This window comes from Fusarium mangiferae, assembly GCF_900044065.1.
Source record: "Fusarium mangiferae strain MRC7560 genome assembly, contig: FMAN_scaffold011, whole genome shotgun sequence".
NCBI lineage: Eukaryota > Fungi > Ascomycota > Sordariomycetes > Hypocreales > Nectriaceae > Fusarium > Fusarium mangiferae.
In genome coordinates, this window is record NW_024573931.1 from 1,070,239 (window position 1) to 1,088,782 (window position 18,544).

General features: G+C 49.7%; 4 protein-coding genes across 4 annotated transcripts; 2 read left to right on the forward strand and 2 right to left on the reverse strand.

Moving 5' to 3' along the window:
* Nucleotides 1-1,828: 1,828 nt before the first annotated feature.
* Nucleotides 1,829-4,486, reverse strand: FMAN_10183 (uncharacterized protein; the record flags this gene model as incomplete). Its single annotated transcript, XM_041820829.1, has 2 exons — nucleotides 1,829-4,356; nucleotides 4,447-4,486. 2 exons carry the CDS (start codon nucleotides 4,484-4,486, stop codon nucleotides 1,829-1,831), a joined length of 2,568 nt encoding a protein of 855 aa, XP_041686670.1.
* A 2,325-nt stretch (nucleotides 4,487-6,811) lies between these two features.
* FMAN_10184 (uncharacterized protein) lies at nucleotides 6,812-8,471 on the forward strand (the record flags this gene model as incomplete). Its single annotated transcript, XM_041820830.1, has 3 exons — nucleotides 6,812-6,829; nucleotides 6,923-7,571; nucleotides 7,624-8,471. 3 exons carry the CDS (start codon nucleotides 6,812-6,814, stop codon nucleotides 8,469-8,471), a joined length of 1,515 nt encoding a protein of 504 aa, XP_041686671.1.
* A 683-nt stretch (nucleotides 8,472-9,154) lies between these two features.
* On the forward strand, nucleotides 9,155-11,552 carry FMAN_10185 (uncharacterized protein; the record flags this gene model as incomplete). Its single annotated transcript, XM_041820831.1, has 2 exons — nucleotides 9,155-9,781; nucleotides 9,828-11,552. 2 exons carry the CDS (start codon nucleotides 9,155-9,157, stop codon nucleotides 11,550-11,552), a joined length of 2,352 nt encoding a protein of 783 aa, XP_041686672.1.
* Nucleotides 11,553-12,516: 964 nt separating this feature from the next.
* Nucleotides 12,517-14,121, reverse strand: FMAN_10186 (uncharacterized protein; the record flags this gene model as incomplete). The annotated part of the gene is made up of 2 exons (XM_041820832.1): nucleotides 12,517-12,742; nucleotides 12,794-14,121. 2 exons carry the CDS (start codon nucleotides 14,119-14,121, stop codon nucleotides 12,517-12,519), a joined length of 1,554 nt encoding a protein of 517 aa, XP_041686673.1.
* Nucleotides 14,122-18,544: the final 4,423 nt, after the last annotated feature.

The following is an 18,544-nucleotide window of genomic DNA, read 5'->3' on the forward strand; positions in this document are numbered from 1 at the left end:
CAAACACAGATTTAACAAACAAAGTATGGCTTCAGGTGGAAATTTGATGCTTGATAGAAGCGGATGGACGGGGAATATATGGTTTACAAGCTGCAACAAGAATCGTCTCAAAGGGCGTGGCTCTTGTTAATAGTCCTTCCCACCATCTCAATAGCTCCAATGTACCTGAGCACTTTGGCCTCCTCAGTGGAGAATAGCTCGGACGACTCCTCATGCTTTGATCGAACCGGCCGGTCAGGATATCCAAACAACGCGGGGGATAGTACACTATTCTTAGTTCAGCGAATCGTCATAACATCGAATGGTCTAACGATGAGACTCTGCGCCAGGAACCACGGTCCACTTGGATCGCAAGGGGAAGCCGGCTGTGCCTCAAAGAGCACAAATAGCCCTCCTCAGACAAGCTTCGGCGCGGCGGATGTGTGCTACGTATGTACTGACGACCTGCTGCCTTCTCCATGTGAACGATTCTGAAATAAGTTTGTCATGACATGCATTCTCGAACTGGAAGACATCAGCACTTGTGGAGCGAGAGTGGGAGAGAGACGAGGAACTGGCAAATCAATCACGAGAGTTAAGCCCCACGCCCCACGCGCGTGGGAGCGTGATGTCGATGTGGAAGCTCACCAGGGCAAGTCTGAGCTTGAGCTTTGATGGGTCGAGAGGCGATCGTTCTGTAGAAGAAAACGTTGGTGCCAGATGTTCTAGTCGATATTGGGGCTTTAAGTATCTATCAATGTTGCTCGTCGTCTTGCATGGTGTTTCGGAACTTCAGCCTTATGTTGCGTGATCTGAGAGCTTACCCCAGATGTTTTGAAGCAACGAAGATCCGTACCTTAGACTGTCTCTGCTCAACCAAGGTACCTTGACCTGCCCAAATCGATTCTCTGCAGAGCTTCGGTGCATTGAGCCGCAAGGAGCAAAGTACTGTACATATGTAAGCCCTGCCTCGTAAACCGGTTTGCACGGGTCATCGACTTGTCTGTTGTCGATTGTACATGGGACGGGATTCGCTCATATCTCGATAAGATGGGACTTATTGAAGCTGGTTTGTGAGGAACCCCGCGAAGCTGCCGCAGATGCCAGCTCTAGGCCCCTCTTGGTAGCTGGGCTGTCCACTAAGACATCTGGATTTGGAAGCAGTAGACAAGGGGTGAGCACTAGGCGCAGTGACTTGCATTTGCCGGTCTTGGCGATCCATTTGTGACTTGATTCGGACGTCATGCTATAAGTCAGCGGGCTCATCAAAGCTTTGCTGTCGTGTAACCTCGAAGCGACGGAAATGATGAGTGATCAGTATTGCCGAATTGAAAGCCGGACGGCCGCCTTATTTCTCAGCAGTAACGTCAGTTGTGCACCGAGTCTATGCGATTCGGGCCGGTATGTCAATATTTGTTTGTGAAAAGATTCCATGTCATATCCAAGTATGCATGCACGCCTGTCAATGGTGTTGAGAGTGGAGAGAAGAAAACAAAAAGGATTCCATTGATTAATAAGAATCGGCTGACTGTAGATTGTTCTTGGAAGGTCCAGCCAACGCAAGGAAAGTACCTAGACTTGTGCTCGCCTGTTGCCAAGATGCTTCCTGCCTCTGCCTCTTTCTCAACGCTGCAGGACCTTGAACTCAAGCTTCACTGCTAAAACTCGCTTCTCGTTGCACAAGAGTTCCTTGAGCAACATGCCAGACGTCAAAAGATCAGAGTTATACCGCCAGCCTAGCTGAAATGCAACCAAACCTCTATCTTATTCCGGCCGTCAAGTCATTATACATGTATTCGCCGTATCGAAATACCTAGGTACCAAACAGAATTCCAAGACCAGGCATATATCATTTTGGAAAGGTAACCCTCAAAGAGCCCGCACCCGAGAAGCCTTCCAAATCATTCAATATCCAACCCATCCGTTCCGACTCCAATGTCTCAATATTGTTCAATAAGAGCTTTGGTGTATCCATCGCTAATGGTCCTTCGTCAATCCCAGGGTGCGAGAGCTGGCTCTTTGCCGTTGAAGAGTTGGGCTTGGGGGGCTCCTCCAGCATGGGTCGCGGTGAGTTCATCAGTTCCAGAGACACTGACATAGGACTTATACTTTTGCGGTGCGTATCGTATACTTCTCGTCGTTGTTTATCTTGCGATCTTGTCTGGTTGAGTTGGCCACCGTTGCCAACTCCGCCAAGCCTAAGACTGAGTGATCCCTGAGTCGAGTTCTTTGCTTGTGTAAAACACCGATCTACCGCCTCAAGATTATCCAGGTATCTTTGAGCGCCGGGCAAGTAAGTTACAGCTCTTCGCAAAGCCTGACATGCTGTCCCAGCCTGCCCCTGTTCGAGTATACTCAAATTCTCCGCCGTACAAGGACTCTCAGCCTGGTCACTCCTCGATCGATGGCTCGCATCCATCTGCGGAAAATGGTGAGCGTATATAGAAATGAACCCAGCGAGCCAGATGGAGAATATCGACAACGAGGACAAAGGCAGCTTTTCTTTGCTGAGACTAACCATATCGATTATGCTACGAGATGATTGGAAGACATCTTCTGCGCTCTCTTCCCAGAACCGATCTGGCCCAAAGTTGAGTACAGTTTGGTTGACCATGGGGGGTCCCTGAGGCCCACGGCATCGCAGGGGCAGAAACGGAAGATATTCTCGGTTGAGAACAATATGACAAACTGAGGCCAGCATGTGTAGCGACAAGTAGGTGTTGGTAGCCTGGTGATTATCGTGTCGGTAATAATTCTGTCGAGATAATGTGAAGGTGTCGGGGAGATCTTTGCCGAACGCAATCATCTTCTCTCGTAACTTATAGAAAGTCGACCTGGGGTTCCACGGGGGATGCGTGTCTTGTAACCGGCCACCGATCGAACTGTACCTCGAAATCTCGCCCCATATCTCAACCAACTTGGCAAGTCGACTTAACGTGCTATCATCGTTGATCTGAGGCTGACTGGATCCTTGGTGGGGTTGTAAGAATCCAGTGTAGACTTGAAGAGACAGATCGAATGCCATTTCAGAACATGGCAACTGGATCAGCATGCTCTCGACTGCAATGCTTAGCGGTCGTTCGCCCCCGCAGCTCATCAGACGATCCAGAATAAAGCAGCTATACATCGTCCGTCTCCGCGTCTCTCTTATTATCGCAATCTCCGGTGACTTTGTGAATCGTTTTGTGTCAGGCGCCTGGTTTTCCAGTATAGCCATTCGCCGGTCATCTTGCTCTAGTCTCATCAACTTGGCCATGCGAATAGCTACCCCAAGATACATCCAAGCACTGGATTTGTTCTCTTGGCTCCACTCGAATAATCCAAGCATCAGGAAGCACTGTATTCTTTCAATCGTGAGAGTATCCATGACTGTCCTGAGGGGGCCCAGAGCTGTTGTAAGTGCAGTAGCAAAGAAATCCGAGGCGTACAACGGCCCAGGCTTGGTTTTTGAAGTGGATGGTCGGGAACCTGAGCTGTTTTGACTTGGTAAATGCGTTACATATCGTACCAGATCGGGATGAAAACGTGCTGTAAGCATCAAGATACCAAGCAGGACCAAGTTCAGCTCTGATGAAACCTCTTTCTCCTGACCTGATCCACTGCTCATTTTCTCCTTCATAGACGGCAAGTGAAGAAAGGGCAATTCTGTGGCATAGTGTAGTTTGTAAATGTTGAGCAACTGATTCCATAGTTCCGCCGTTAAAAAGGGATATGAGAGAACTCCGGCTGCGTATACTGCTGATTTTTCACTGCTCCATTTGGGTATATCATCTCCCTTTCTTGTTCGCTTCTTCTCCTGCTGTGGTTCCTTTTCGGACTTTCCTGTTGTCGGGGAATCGTTTCGTTTTGGTGGAGGAGGAACTGCTTCTGGATATTGGCACTGATGTCCTCCTTTAACACACGTGTCACATGGGCTGTTGCCGCCATCATTGTCACACTTGATCTTCGATCTCCGACATCTCAGACAAGCAATGCTAGATCGAATCGGTTGTTTGATTCGTGATCCTCTCCTTCCAGCCTTCTCATCAGAGGTGGCTGGCGTGACTCTACCCGGAGAGTTATCATCACCGGCGTCAGCTCTAGGCTGCTCTTCATCTTGAGTATACCAGATTGACGCCGGTGGCGTGCCCTCTTGGGCTGAGGATAATTCTTCGATCTTTCTTTTTGAAGTTGCTGAAGCCTTGGGAGATGCGTTGGATTCTTTGTCACCCTCTGGGTCCGTAGGCGAGAGTATAGACTGAATGCGGAGCTGAGAAGCTATTTTGCCGGTTTTGGAGCTCTTATAGAGCTGCTTTTGTGGTGTGCCGAGTGATATTAGAGACTTGAGGGCTTCTTTCTCTAAGAAGAAGGAATAATCTTTCAAACGGACGCCAACTCCTTGGGAGATTCCATCAATTTAAATAACGAAGCAAGAACCAGCAAGTCGACGCTTTGGATGGGCTACAATAGTACTTATGGAAAACTGACCCCAGGGAGCTACTGGTCTAGCAAGGATCACAAGCTGCATATAGAAAAGGAAGACGAAATGAGATCCCCGGGCCGACTTTCATATTGTCAAGCCGACTTATGAGATCCCATCATCGGTCCACGCACCCGATTGACTAGTCCTGGGATGGTAATATCTCTACCGGAAATGCATAAATCTGGGCAAAGTGACAGCCGAGAAGCTACTAGACAAGGTATCGTGGACCCATTCCTGCTCTCACTGTTGCTGAGATGTAGTCTGAGGGCGCCGAAACAAGGACTTTTCAAGGGATTATGTCCACCAAAAGGCGCCGGTAACGCTGGGAAGCAGGGGAAACTAAATTAGTGTGTCAATTCCGAATGTCTGTAGCCGTAAATCCGAGTTTGACATTTCTGTAGCAGAGCCTCAAGGATCACGCAACTTTAAACGTCGAAGAGAACTTGTAAGTGACGACAGACACTTTGACAGTTCAGGTTACTTTGAATTGACAGTTTGTTAGTAACAGCTGAGTTCCTCACTGTGTTCCTCACAGCTGGCTTGCTTGTTCTTGCGCAACTCTTCCGACATATGTCGTTGGAATTGCTCGGGAACAAGATTTATCCAATGGATAACAGCTTCTTTGGGCCAAGTCGGCGCTGGCTGGGGTCCTTGGAGGTTTACAGTAGGTACGCCGATGTGGGAACTATATGGGGTTGAAGATATGGAGAATACATTGCTACGTAATGATGGGGTAAAACAACATGATAAAAGAGACGAAAGTGCCCTGTGGGTTTGTTTTGGAAGACGCCGGCGGCCATCGTCTTAGCCTGAGTGGGGGTCTCTTCTCGATGTTGAATTGACGTGGATGAGCCTCAACTCTCCGATGATAGTCCCCAGATGCCGCTGCAACGCTTTACAGGGAGATCAATTATCGGCCCGTACAGTTGTGTAGTTGTCAGGTCCATTTCGGTAGTTTATCGAAACCGTAAACAATACAGAATGAATTGCAGAGGGGCAAATGAAATAATGGACATCCAATATGAATGAATACTGGAGCGGATTAGCCCCGTAGCTTCTTCGGCCGAGTCATAGTATGATGACCGTAACCGGCAATTGAAATGAGAGCAGCAACTTATTACCAATTTATATCCAACTACAAGACACTCCAGATTTTCAAATCTGGCCTCGGGTATCCATAGGGAACCTATTTACCAAAAGGTATGGACGGCTGAAAAAGTCGGGAATAAGTCTATGGGGACGGGAGACAAGTTCCACCTGTGGGCACGGAGGCGGAAACGGGTTGAAGCAGGTCAAAAGAGAACAGGACTCTCTGGTCAGTAGAAGACAAAAGTAAATAGACAAACTTGGGATAGTTGAGGGCCGATTTAGCACGTTTTTACCTAGTATTCTTTGCAACCTGCTTCAGTTGCCCTAGGCCAGACAGACTGAATACCTAACACATCTTCTAAGGTAGGTATCCAAGAGAATAGGTAGGTGTTGCCTCTCTACCTCTCAAAGTCAAACACTCGGTTCATCATAATCCCGACATGCGCCTCAGTATTTGCGTGGACAACTCTTTTACGTTGAACAGCAAACGGCTGCCTCCCAAAGAGCTCCTGAATGAATGTCACTGCCAATTGCCGACTGCCATCAAGATCCATGCCCCGTTACAACGCCAAGATGGACTAACCTCCAAGGGAGTCTGGACCCTCTGAAGCAAAAGCCAGGGACTTTAAGCTTAAGTGCTTCGCCCATGTGCACACGCAATCAACCTCTAAATTGTCCTTTGATCCCATCATAAGACGACAGTTGGTTTTTGTTGCCCCAACAAAGAAAAATAACCTCTTTAGACTCAGAATCAACTCGGAATGGCCAGACCTAGAACAATGTCACTCCCTTTGAGTGGCGACACCGCGATGCCAGGATCATTTGCTCCCCCCAGCCAATGAATGACGTCGATCGCCTCAAGAGGCCTCACAGCTCGTCAATAGAGCTTCTCAAGTTCGAATTTAAGCGCCGACAGACGCCCACCCTCTTTGATGAGGATGCGCTAGATCACACAGCTCTTCAAATCAAGCTCCTGCAACAGCCGCCCAAGTTATAACTCTGTCGCATTGCATTGACGCGCATCGCGCTTGTCTTGAATTGTCTGTGTTTCTTGCTGGTGGATCGAATGATGCTGCTGCTGTCATAAACCTGAACCAACCTGAACCCGACCCCTCCATCACATCACGTCTTGCGGCTTTCCAAGTTCCAGGATTTCAACAACTCTCCCCTTTTCTCGTCTTCTACTCGTTATCCTAAACCTATCCTTCTTTTTGTATTGCATAATACCAAGATTGTATCTTTTTCCACATCCATACAAATCCAGACCAGATAATCGCAATCATGTCTTCTGGACATAATGTAAGTCCAAAAACACGCTTCAGGCGCATCATGGCATGCCCATGGCATTCTCCTTCTGCCGCCACTCATGGATACTGACAAAATCTCGAACAGGATCCGAAGCTCCTCTACGCTGTAGAGGGCATCAACGCCTATCACATTTCCAATGGCAAAGAGCAGTCCCTCACTCCCTCAGGACCTCAAACCCTGTCCCTCCTCATGGTCCCGACCTCATCTGGCTTTGTCGAACCTTCGGGCAGCGGTTCTGATGGCGAGGAGGACTTTTACCTGCACCTCCACCTACCACCCGAGCTCGACCTCCCTCTTCCCGCTACGACCCAGATCTACCACCAACCACCTACGAGCTATTTGATTCCTCGCTGGGATCTCGGCCCCGATAGCGGCGCTTTCACCAGGATCGAATTCCCTCCCACCAACTCCAGGCCGGGGGTTCAGGAAGATGTCGATACTTTCGAGACCATCCTCGCCCAGTGCACTGCTTTCCTTGAACGAGCAGCTCCTCCTCAGCCTCCAAGACCCTCCGAGAAGGCCCAAGCCAAGGCGCGCGAAGCAGCCGGCGAGCAACTCCCCGCTTACAACCCAGCTGACTATAACCCCGGAGAAGGGTATGTCCAGGGCAGCCATAGCTCACATACTGGAGGCAGGATTGTCCTTATCGATGAGGAAGACGGCAGTGTCCTTGGAGAGTTGACCGATAGCTATCAAGTGGTGGAAGACAGCAAAATCAAACCCGGCTCCAAAGGTATGTACTGCAAATTTGATGACCATGCTTTAGGTTGCTAACAATGATACAGAGCCTGTCGAGATTGCTCTTCCTACCGACGGTGGCCAGAACATTTCTGTGCAGCCTGTGTCGCAGCCATGGGCTGAGATGGACATGCACCCTGCCTATAAAAAGTCAACCATTGTGAGCAGTGCAAGCAAGGCATCTCGCCTTATCGTCACAACTTCCGATGTTGTCTCTAGAACCCTTCAGAGCCAAGCCGACAGCTTCACCAAGAACACAAAGCCTCTCGCCAAGCCTGTGACATTTGCGCCTACAACACATGCGCATATTCGCCGGATCAACAACTTCTCCAACAAAGCAGCCACATTTTCGGCAACCACTGTGGGCACTATCGGCAACATGGCACAAAACCTGGGTGCAACTGTCACTCGTCGCAAAGATGGTAGAGCCAGGGGTTATGACAAGGACGGCAACGTGATTGATACCTATAAACCAGGTGTGCTGAACAAGAGCCTGATGGCCTTCAATACTGTCGTTGACGGTATTGAGCAAGCCGGTCGCAATCTCCTCACCGGCACATCATCCAGCGTGACAACTGTTGTCGGCCACCGTTGGGGTGAGGAGGCTGGTGAGTTGTCGCGCAATCTTGGCGGGGGTGTCAAGAACGTGGGACTTGTCTACATTGACGTGACAGGTGTATCTCGACGTGCCATCCTCAAGAGTGTTGCTAAGGGCATGGTAGTTGGCAAGGTCAAAGGTGGTGGTGAGATCATCGTGGGAGGCACTGATAACAACCCTAACTTTGAGACAAGAGAGGGCAGTGGCCAGGGCTCACACAACACATATGGTGACAATGTGAGTATCGCCAGTGGATATGATCCCAACGGTAAGAAGCCTGCCAAGGGACATTACTGAGACGCGACGATTTCGGAACAGGGAAGCCTTCTGACTTGATTTGGCGTGGTCTATCTGAACATTTTGCTAGGCGGTAATGCGAATCGATCATTTATTAGTTCTTAAAAGCTGTAAGACTTTAGCAGAAACCTTTCAGTTGAGCTGTGACGAATATTGTTACCTAAACCTGAGGTTTGGATACCTTAGTACCTAGGCACTTCCATTGTAAGTGAGTCGGTACACAGTATGAACTATCAAGTTCACGGTAGATCGCGGGGCAGCTACGACCTTCGCGTCGCGCTCTCAGGAGCTTCCATCACCTCGAATTCTATTAAATATTGATTTCTTCCTGTTACTGTCGCGCTATGTTAAAACCTCAAGAGCTCAATAGTCACAATAAACGAGAAGCCTTTGCGTCTGAGCTTGGATTTGGCTGAACGCCCGCGATTGGTATTCAAGGCTCAAATTTGGAGCTTTAGATAAATCTTCAAGATCAACATCATTAACCCTACATAACAGACGCACGACTGCTTGGTTCATGTGCCGCTTTGAGCTTCTCGGCGTCATTATAATTATCTTGCGTGATATCGGGAATTCTATGAGGTCAAGAAAGGCTCAAGATCGGTACGTTTCCTACCATTGTCGTTCTATAAAGCATCACCGCTAATCATACCAAGCTCCGAACCAGAGCCAGAACCACAGCCATGCTCCACGAAATCCTACTCTCCCTCTCGGGCCATCCCTCCCCCCTCCTACGAACCGATGCAACTCAGCCTCATGCACTCTCCGGCGTATCACCAGCCGAGCGCCAACTCCTCGCCTCAGCCGCCCACCTCAGCGACGTCCACATCAAACTCATCAGCTACACGGCCCAAGTAGCTAACTCGCACCCCTCGACCATCTGCCGAGCCGTCGCAACAGCCATAGACTCCATCCATCTAGCAGCTTTCCAGCGCAAAGTCCTCGATGTCGAGGCGAGCATATTACAAGATGACCCGGATCTGGTGGGAGCTTATAATATTGTGCCGTTGACGGCGGTGATAGGCGAGTTTAAGGACTGGACTAGGAGGATGGAGTGGCTTTGGGAGATGGTGCAGTTCATGCTGGCGAAAAATAAGAAGGGGGAGACATGCCACGGCGCTCAGCTCATGGATCGTCTACGGCTTGAGCTGCAGAGTGGGTATAGGGATGTTCAAAACACGGCTATGAGTCTTGTTACAGTGGCAGAGACAGCATGGCTAAAACAGGTTTCTGCTTGGATATTATATGGAAGACTCCCGAGCTTTGGAGGTGACGATTTCTTCGTCCAGAAGGTCGAAGAGTCCGAAGACGTAGGTCTTGTTTGGCGCCTTTGCAAAACATTGCTAACGGAAGCAGGAGTACATATCACGGTCCAGCCTATTACCAGCATTCGTGACACCAGCTACAGCTTCATCCATGCTCTTCATCGGAAAATCTCTAAATCACATACGAGTCAAAAGCAGCGTTGACTCAGGCCTTCGTGGCCTAGATCACCTATCATCAAAGCTTCAAGAATTATCCAGCCTCTCGTTTCCAATAAAAAGCACCAGCTTCTCGAGGGCCATCATTGCGGTCCGGATATCTCTCTCTGAAAACACGCTTCAAAAACTCCTCCCGCTAGCCAAGGTGACGGAAATGCTACAATTATTGCGAGATTTCTTCCTCCTCGGTCGCGGTGAATTTGCAATGCAGTTGACCCACGAGGCAGATGAAAAAATACGCAGTCGTTGGAGGCGAGCAGACAACTTGGCTTACGAAAAAGGTGACGGTCTGAAGAACGTGACGGTCAAAGAGGGTGAAGTTGCGGCGGTTCTCGCAAGGACGTGGGCTGTTCTAGCATCTATGCAGGGCCAACATGCTGAGGAAGACGAACAACTTGAGCTTGCTCGAGACCTTTTACGACTGAATCTCACCAAGAGCAAGGCGACTCCGAATTTTGGTTCGGGTTCAGGTCTCAGCCGTGATGCTGCAAGCCTCTTATCCGAGTCGCCTTTTCGCAACCTCCTATTCTCTGTCCCGTCTTTACTGTCCATCCAGATTCCTCCACCACTGGATATGGTACTGTCACCATCAGACATACAGATGTACTCTTGTATCAACGCCTATCTACTATCAATGCGCAGAGCGCACATTCGACTCACGGATCTCTGGAAGATTACATCCTTGAGACGTCAATATCCAACCGCAAAAGGTGACCGAGAACATATTATCCTTCTTCGAAAGCGATGGACATCTCGGTCGTCTTCAATGCGTAGCTCTTGGACAACTGCAAGTGCTGCCATATTCTTCCTAGCGGAAACAGAAGCATATCTCCAGACTGAGATTGTTGCTGGGCTATGGGAGGGCTTCCATGAGTGGCTGACAGCCAATGACCCCAAGCATGGGCAGTCCAGAGCACCAACACCAACCAAATTACAAGATGAATCAGGGGGTGCTGACGAAGATGAGGAAGAGGATGATGACTTATGGCTGGGCAATGAAAATGACAAGCCTACAGCTCAAAATGATGCTCCCAAAGCACGAGATTCAACGCCTCCCCAAGATCCTCAGACTCTTTCAACAGCTCATCGCCTGTACCTTCGCACTCTCATTCATCGTCTGCTTCTCACTCAGCCAACATTTACCCAACCTCTATATAATCTCCTCATTCACATTGATCACCTCGTCGCCCATCTACATCGTCTTCACGCTATCTATACATCAATAGACCTCGAGACAGATGCCGGTGTAGTCGATGCCTTTGTCGACCTTGAGTCTGAAGAGCGTGACGTTAAGCGCCGTCTTCACGACATCGAATCCCGTGTCCGCTCTGGCATCGAAGACGTCGTCGCCGCCCTTCGCGCCCTCGAATCCGACCCCATCTTCACAGCCGAATGGGAGGGCGACACAGCTCCCGCCACTGCAACTGAGGAAGACGAAGATGATCAGCGAGACGGCAGAGCCCGGGACACAGATGATGCAGAGGAACGAGGTGGCTTCACAGCTGCACGAGTTGGTGGCATCAATCGTCTGCTCATGAAGCTCGACTTTGGCACATGGTTCGGCAGACCGGACGGCCACGATGATGTCGAGCAGCTGTAACTCGACCGCTTCTGGCGTCTCTACGATTATCGCGTGGGATAGGATAACGAGCTGGTTCGACTTACATAGACGTCAATGGCAGACTATTTCATGCCAAGGCACGTCTGCAGAAATGAACAAGAGACGGACGTTTCCCCCGCATCTGTGGCGTTACGGATGGCACGATTCCCACGTACCCCGATGCATCTCGAGCTGGCTTGACAGGGGTTGCAGATGGGGGTGGGTGAGGGTTTTTCTTCCCGCTATCAAACCCAATTGAGTGGATGGAGGGGACTTGACTACATACCTTGAGCATTTGAGTTATACCAATGGACCGAGTAGTCATGCAGCTGCAAGAAAATTTTGCGCAATATCACCAAGAACTCTGTCAATTTTGCCTTCGTGTCAGGTCATTATTGTATCTCTTCCCAATCGTGCAGCTTTAGCCTGATAATAGCGTAAACTGGCTTCGTATGTGTCTCGTACAATCCAATGATTCTGTAGTGATTCAATTCTCCCCAAGCCATGCCCATTGTCATATCTGGGGTCAAGAGGCGTAGTCCAATCCGGGGTAAATAAAGACACCGGTTAATACCAAGCCAGGCCAGATCATCAATCCAAAGTTGGGCTTTCCCATTTCTCATAGTCCTATCCAAAAACTCCCAAGCGCCTCGCATGCTGTAATCGTGGGGGATGATATTTCGTATCCCGCAAATGCCCGTCCAAAAACCTCACAGCCCAACCAGTCTGTGGTGGGTGAGTACAGTAGAAAACAAACCAAGAAAGCGTCCGAATATGTACATGTCCGTCTGTTCGTGACGGGATAAAAGTTTTGTTAAAACAAGAAAAGTAGAAGTGTGAAAATCGTTCTCTTATACCAACATATAGTATCCTTTCTGAAATAGAAGTAATCAAGATTCCATAGATGTTCGTATAGGAAATATCAGAGATAGCGGTCGATATTATCTCCGCTGTTGCTTAGACTTTAATACGCAGCGACAGGCTTGCGTCCAAATCTTAATGCGCCACGGCTTGAAGAGTGTTCTTCAGAGTGGCGTCGTTGGAAGAAGCTGTGCATAAACGAGCGAGGGTTTGCATGGTTGACATCGCCAGTGTCCCTGCGGATGGCTCGGTGTGAGGGTTTCTTAGCTTGCCATCGCTCCTTGATGCAGTCGTCGACCAAGGAAATAAGGCCAGTGGCAATGATGACACTAAAAGCTCTGTTAGTTTAATTACGATCAAGGAGTTTCATCGTGACTTACTCAGCCACGTCGGTAATGGCGTCGATGATGCTACTGTCACTAATCCAGATGTAGCAAGGGGTAACCCAAGCTCCAGCCATCTCATCGTCCAGAATCTGGTTGGGACTTCGCATTTCAGGAACGATATGGGCGACGGGTGTGCCATGTCCATCTCGGACGAGGTGGAATGAGACGACATTGAGGTTCTTGTCGATTACACGCTTCCAGGCGTATGTGTGACCCCACCACTCAAACTCGTATCGCTTGTTGGTGCGTCCACCTCGCCGTGCAATATCCACGCGAGCATAGTTGCTGAACTCGAGCTTGATTCGGTTTGTAGGTACCATTCGTGCCTTGGGCTTAGGCTTTGGTGAGTCTGATTTCTCCGTGTGATGCGAGCCGGACCATACGGAGGCGTTATCAGAAGTTGTAGAAGCGTTGGTGCCATTGCCGAACTTGAAGATTGAAGAGTTGCTGGAGGTCGGTCGGTGAAATGGAGTAGCCATTGTCCGCATAGCGGAACTCATTGACCTTTGGAGGGCAGGCCGTGCTGCAGAGACAGTACTGGTCGGCGCTGGAGCATATGCACGCTTAGAGTTGCAAACCTCTCGACCAGAGTCGCGGCAGTAACGGCGGAGAGAAAATTCTCGGCGAGCTAGGTCGTGCATGCGCAGGTGGAATAGCTGGACTGCAAGCGTGCGTCGTGTATGCCCAAAAGGAACAACAGTATCGACACGGAGATTCATGTTGCCGTCCGAAGTACAATCATCATGGCGTACGGCAAGTCGGTCCAGTGAAGGGAATAGACGACCAAAATCTTGAGGTGTAGATGGTCGGCAGGGGCGTTCGTTAGAAGTTCCGCGATAAGGAGGCAACACTGGAGGAATATGAAGCGACTCAGGGTCAGATAGAATATAGTCCTTGTCGGCGTCTTCCTGGTCATCCTCTCTGTCGTCATCGTCATCGTCTTCATCGCCGCTTTCCTCCTCCTCCTCCTCTTCTTCCTCGTCATCCTCAGTTTCAAATTCTACCTCTTCGCCGCCGACTGGCAAATCCCGACACAAGGGTGCCATTTCAGATAGGACCGAGTCGTATGTGGCGATAGAGGAAGAGGTAGTATCGAATCTGCGCTCAATGGTTGTTGAATTCATAGCTTCGGTAGGTCTGTTCCTTTGAGGAGCATCAAGGCATTTATTATTAGACCCGGAAGCCGAGTGGAAAGAAGTAGGGGCCGTTGATTGAGAAACTTCTGAGAAGTAGGAGTCGCGGCGTGAATCAGAATCGGAGGGGGCTGGAGATGTAGTGATGACGACTTTCCGTTGTCGCCGTAATGATGGTTCGGCTGTCATTGTGTAATAGTTGTCAATTGGGCAAGGTAGAGTGTTGTGGTATCCAGAGTGGTTGATGTTGAGGGAGCAGTAGAGTTTAGGAGTGTGTGTAAGTGGTGTAAATGCAGAGCTTCAAGTAAAGATGCTTGAAGTAAGGGTGTGGCGAAGCGATACTTGAGTTTGTTTGTATGTAGTGTGTGGTATATGACACAGCCAGCTTCAATCAGGTTGAGTCAGAGTCGAGAGTTGTGAGTTTGGTAATAGCGTAGATGAGGAGACAATCGAAAGGGATATATCTTCTTCACCTTAGTCGGTTCTGCCTTGATATGGATATGTATGGTAGACTAACGGCGGACGTTGGTCGTAGGTGGGGAGGGGGGCTTATTTGGTACCGAGCCTGACCTTAATACGCAACCAGTGGAGCTGTCGAGAAGCCAGGGGTAAGAAGTGTGTTCAGGCATGGACTTGGACTCGAGGCCACATCAGGAACCTGGCGGGACGGACCACTTTTGGACCACCTGTCAACTCGGGCCACGGCGGGGGAGACAGTGAGAAGTGGAAGAAACGCCTCGCCTCGCCCCGGCCTCAGACCTCATCTCGCAGACTCGTGCTTAACCTTCAATAGACACCCCCTAGTGTCTCTTGTATGCAGCCAGCAGTGACACTGTTGCAGCCCTAGTATCTCTGGGCTGCACTTTATTATTGTTGGCTGGAAGGGACAGGTAGGTGCCGGCAAAGACTGAGCAGTACGTTGCGTTGCCATTAATTAAAGCATTGCTACCGTAAAGTCAACGGTGGGCAGACAATCGGGTCACAGGCAGCGCCAGAAAAAGTTGGTCACTCTTAGGGAGGCGACTTCAACGGTAGGTGGCTGAAAACCCCAGGCGATGCATTCCAGATTTTGACACGCAACCGACTGTCTGTATCGGGGACAGGCGCCTGAGGCATGGCGCTCTACAGTAGGAAGTAGATGACTCTAGTCCTATCCGCGGACCGTACAACACGTCTTTCGTGGGGGAGCAGAGCCAAAGACTGCCCCGGATGAGATCCCTAGTGTGCATCGGCCAGTGCTCGGCCACTAGAGTGAGCAAGAGGGTGCGCGTGTGAAGACGTTGTGACGGTGTACCACACGGGGACAGGCCACAGCTAGGGTGCAGTGGCTGTTTGGAGCTCATGTCGAGCTCATAGTCACACCATGGGTGGGCTGTTTCCTCCGTCCCGTCGATTCGGTCTTCCTGGGGTCATGGGCGACAATCGTTTCTCAGTCAGGATGGCGGATTCTGATGCCCGCCGATCGATGGGATCTCACTGAAATGGTGGTCGATCAAGGATAGCGTCAGTAGAGGTCTGTAAGCTTGATTACTAGAGTTGTCTCGACTGCGGCGATGAAGATGGTCGTCAACAGAACAGAGAAGTTTTTTCAGGGTGGTCTCGGACCAAGGCCGAATAATTAACGCACTTGCGTGCTTCGTTAGAGGTCATTGCCTGCTGTACGGAGGAGGTAGATGAGCACAGATCCGTTTCTCCCCATGCTTGGAGGACCCTAACAGTACCACCCGCCAATCTTTCACCACCACGCAGAGCCAGCTGTGCTCCCCTTCAGGTTCCCCCACGAAGCCCTTGCCCTCTGTATCTCAGTACAGTATTTGGTGGAGCGAGGCATGCGAGGCTGTTGAAACTCGGCTCGTCGTGAGTTGGCTTACGACCCATTTATTCTTAATCACTGATGAATCCGAATAAGTCGTGCCCTGGCACTGAACGTCTCAGGACCATGACCCGAAGGAGGAATGGCGGATTTCTGGGACACGTCCCGGCTGGTTGAGTGCGTGCATGTGCACTGTGTAGCCTAGCATTAGTACTGTACTGCACGGTAGACAGGCTCTCCAGGCTCTGTAAAGTCCAGTCAGTTGCCTAACAAGGGTTCGTTTGTTGGATGTTTGTGCTGATTTTGGGGAGAGTTTCTGACTTTGTGATTGAGATGAGGAGATATTGTTTATCGAGATGCCTCGTTTAGGTCACGAGGTGATTTGAGTCATCTCTTCTTTCTCCATTTTCTAGAGTGTTTTCCGATTATCTTCCCGTGTCGTCCTCCATCTGCTGATTTGATTTACATCACGGAAGGTGCCAGCTACGATAATATGTAGGTGTCTCAGGCTTCAAGACATGCCACCTGAGGCATCACGAATGCACATGCACAGTAAATATTTCTTTTTCATATTCTATCCGAGTCAGTCAAACGTCGATTTTGTACTGTATCAACTTCAAACTTCTGGTTAATACTGGTAGTCATCTGAGTTTATGAGAAGTTACCTACCTATCCCTATTCCTGGTTCCCGTCTGTGTATCATTACGCCAGATCCTTGCATCTTTGGGGTTCCCTTCACCATCCACCAAGTTGCTCCATACCATTTTCAGCTTCCACCAACCAAGCCTGATCTCAACCATCCAAGTCAATTCTTCACTCAGTATTCATGGATCTCTTTGGCTTCTCTCATTGATCCAGAATGTCTAAGACCACCCCGGTGACCCCGGGATCTCATATGCAAGGCCGATTGGATCCCATGGCATCTCACCTCTTAGTCTTTTCTCGCTCTGGGTTGCATAACCTAGAATAGGTAGGTATAGGTAAGGTAGAAGCTCATGATCGAACGCGTCAGCCTTCTCTGTCTGCCGTGTGTGCCTCGTTAATGAGGTTGAAATTATCTATCTATTCGCTGGCAATGTCGGTGACGAGGCTGTAATGATGATTCAACTCGACAGAGCCACATCCTTTGACATGGCCTGCGGTGAATGGGAATGTCAGGCTGCGATGTCCTCTACTCCGCCATTGACTAGTCTTAAGTGCTTCTATTTAGGGAGATGTCATGACAAGGGTACGCTAGGCAAGAGCCTAAAATGATCACTGGTGGTCCATAATCAAATTCACTATCCACAGTTTACAGCATCAGCCTCGGCGATTTGTCTGCTGCGCCAGATGGATTTGCTAAGGTAAGCTGCCAATAGGTTAATTGACTGAATGAAATCACTGCATCTACTGGCCCGTCCCGCTCCATACATATCCCGGCCGGCGTCAAGATTCACGCGGCGGGTCGGCCAACTCATTCATGACTGAGCTGGCCCATGATACTACACACTTGGACAAGATGTCATGGGCCAGCTCGTCGAAGGCAGCAATCACGAAGCACGACAGCTATGTCTCTTCTTGCTGTCGTCACAAATGGATCGTCAGTATGGGGTTTGGCGGATGGAACTCGGTATTTCTCAGAATTCGATCTTGACACCCAGGGAATACCTTGCTTTGGAACCTAACACCTCCATCATCATGCGTCCTAGCGTGTAGGACTTGAGACGCCTTTCACACTTTGAAGCATTCAGGTTTCATACACGTCACTATTCGTCGCTACACTATCAAATTGAGAGTGAGTCGTACAACATTCTGTACACGCTACCAGACTTTCTCAGTTACACGACCGACATGGTCTTCAACCTAGGTTCGGGCACTGTTTGTTGTACCCTGCCTGGGGAAGCAAGAAAACTTTGGGACCTTGACCCTAAGTGAAGAAAAGATGTAGGCAAGTCAGTCTACACTCAGGAGGGCTCTTTGGCGAGTTCATTCTGGCATCCTGCTTTAACCTCTGACGTTTTCTTGCTCCCAAAACCCTGCAGCTCCATCCCACCTCTTGGTTCGCATCGCACGCGCTGAACATGCAAGCCAAAGGTGATTTATGACCACCAAGTCGACCCATCGAGATGCAGTCCTTGCTCATGTGTTGACAGCCCATTCGTCGTCGGGGGCTCTGGCCCCTGTTTAATGAAACGATTTGGCCAATCGCAAGATCAGTCTTCTCCTCTGGCCAAACGAGCACGCAAGCTAAGATCGTGTCCATGGCCTGGGACTCGTTTCAATCATAAATTCGTCGTATTTGGAGGTCCCTTGGCATTGCGCCGTTCCTGTGCCTGACCATCATGAGGCCGTAATCTTGGAACGAAGGAACCGTCTGCTAGAATCTTGAAGAAACGGGACTTGCTTACAGCATCCCTTTGACTACTCAGTCTCCCAATCAGAGCAGATGCAGACACATTTCCGCTTTCGCTCACCTACACAAAGCTGTAGTTGCGGATACACCACTCATCAGAATCTTATGCCGTCATATCACAAACACCTCAGCTTCTTTGGTAAGCTTCGAGTCTCGAGGTCACCGAGCTGACCTCACTTTGTCTCAGGCCAGACCCAATCTTCTCCATCATCTCGACCTAAGCCGCTTATTAGCGCAGTTGATCTGTTTCCTCGTCCATCTTTCACTACTGCACCTAGCCGAGACCAGCAGGTCGGCTTGACGCAATGCTACGGGAACTAAGCTAGCGACGTACTGTAACTTTCGAGATGCAGTGACTCAATCCAGAAGTTGAAAACATCATGGCCCTGAGTTGATTGGGCTCATAA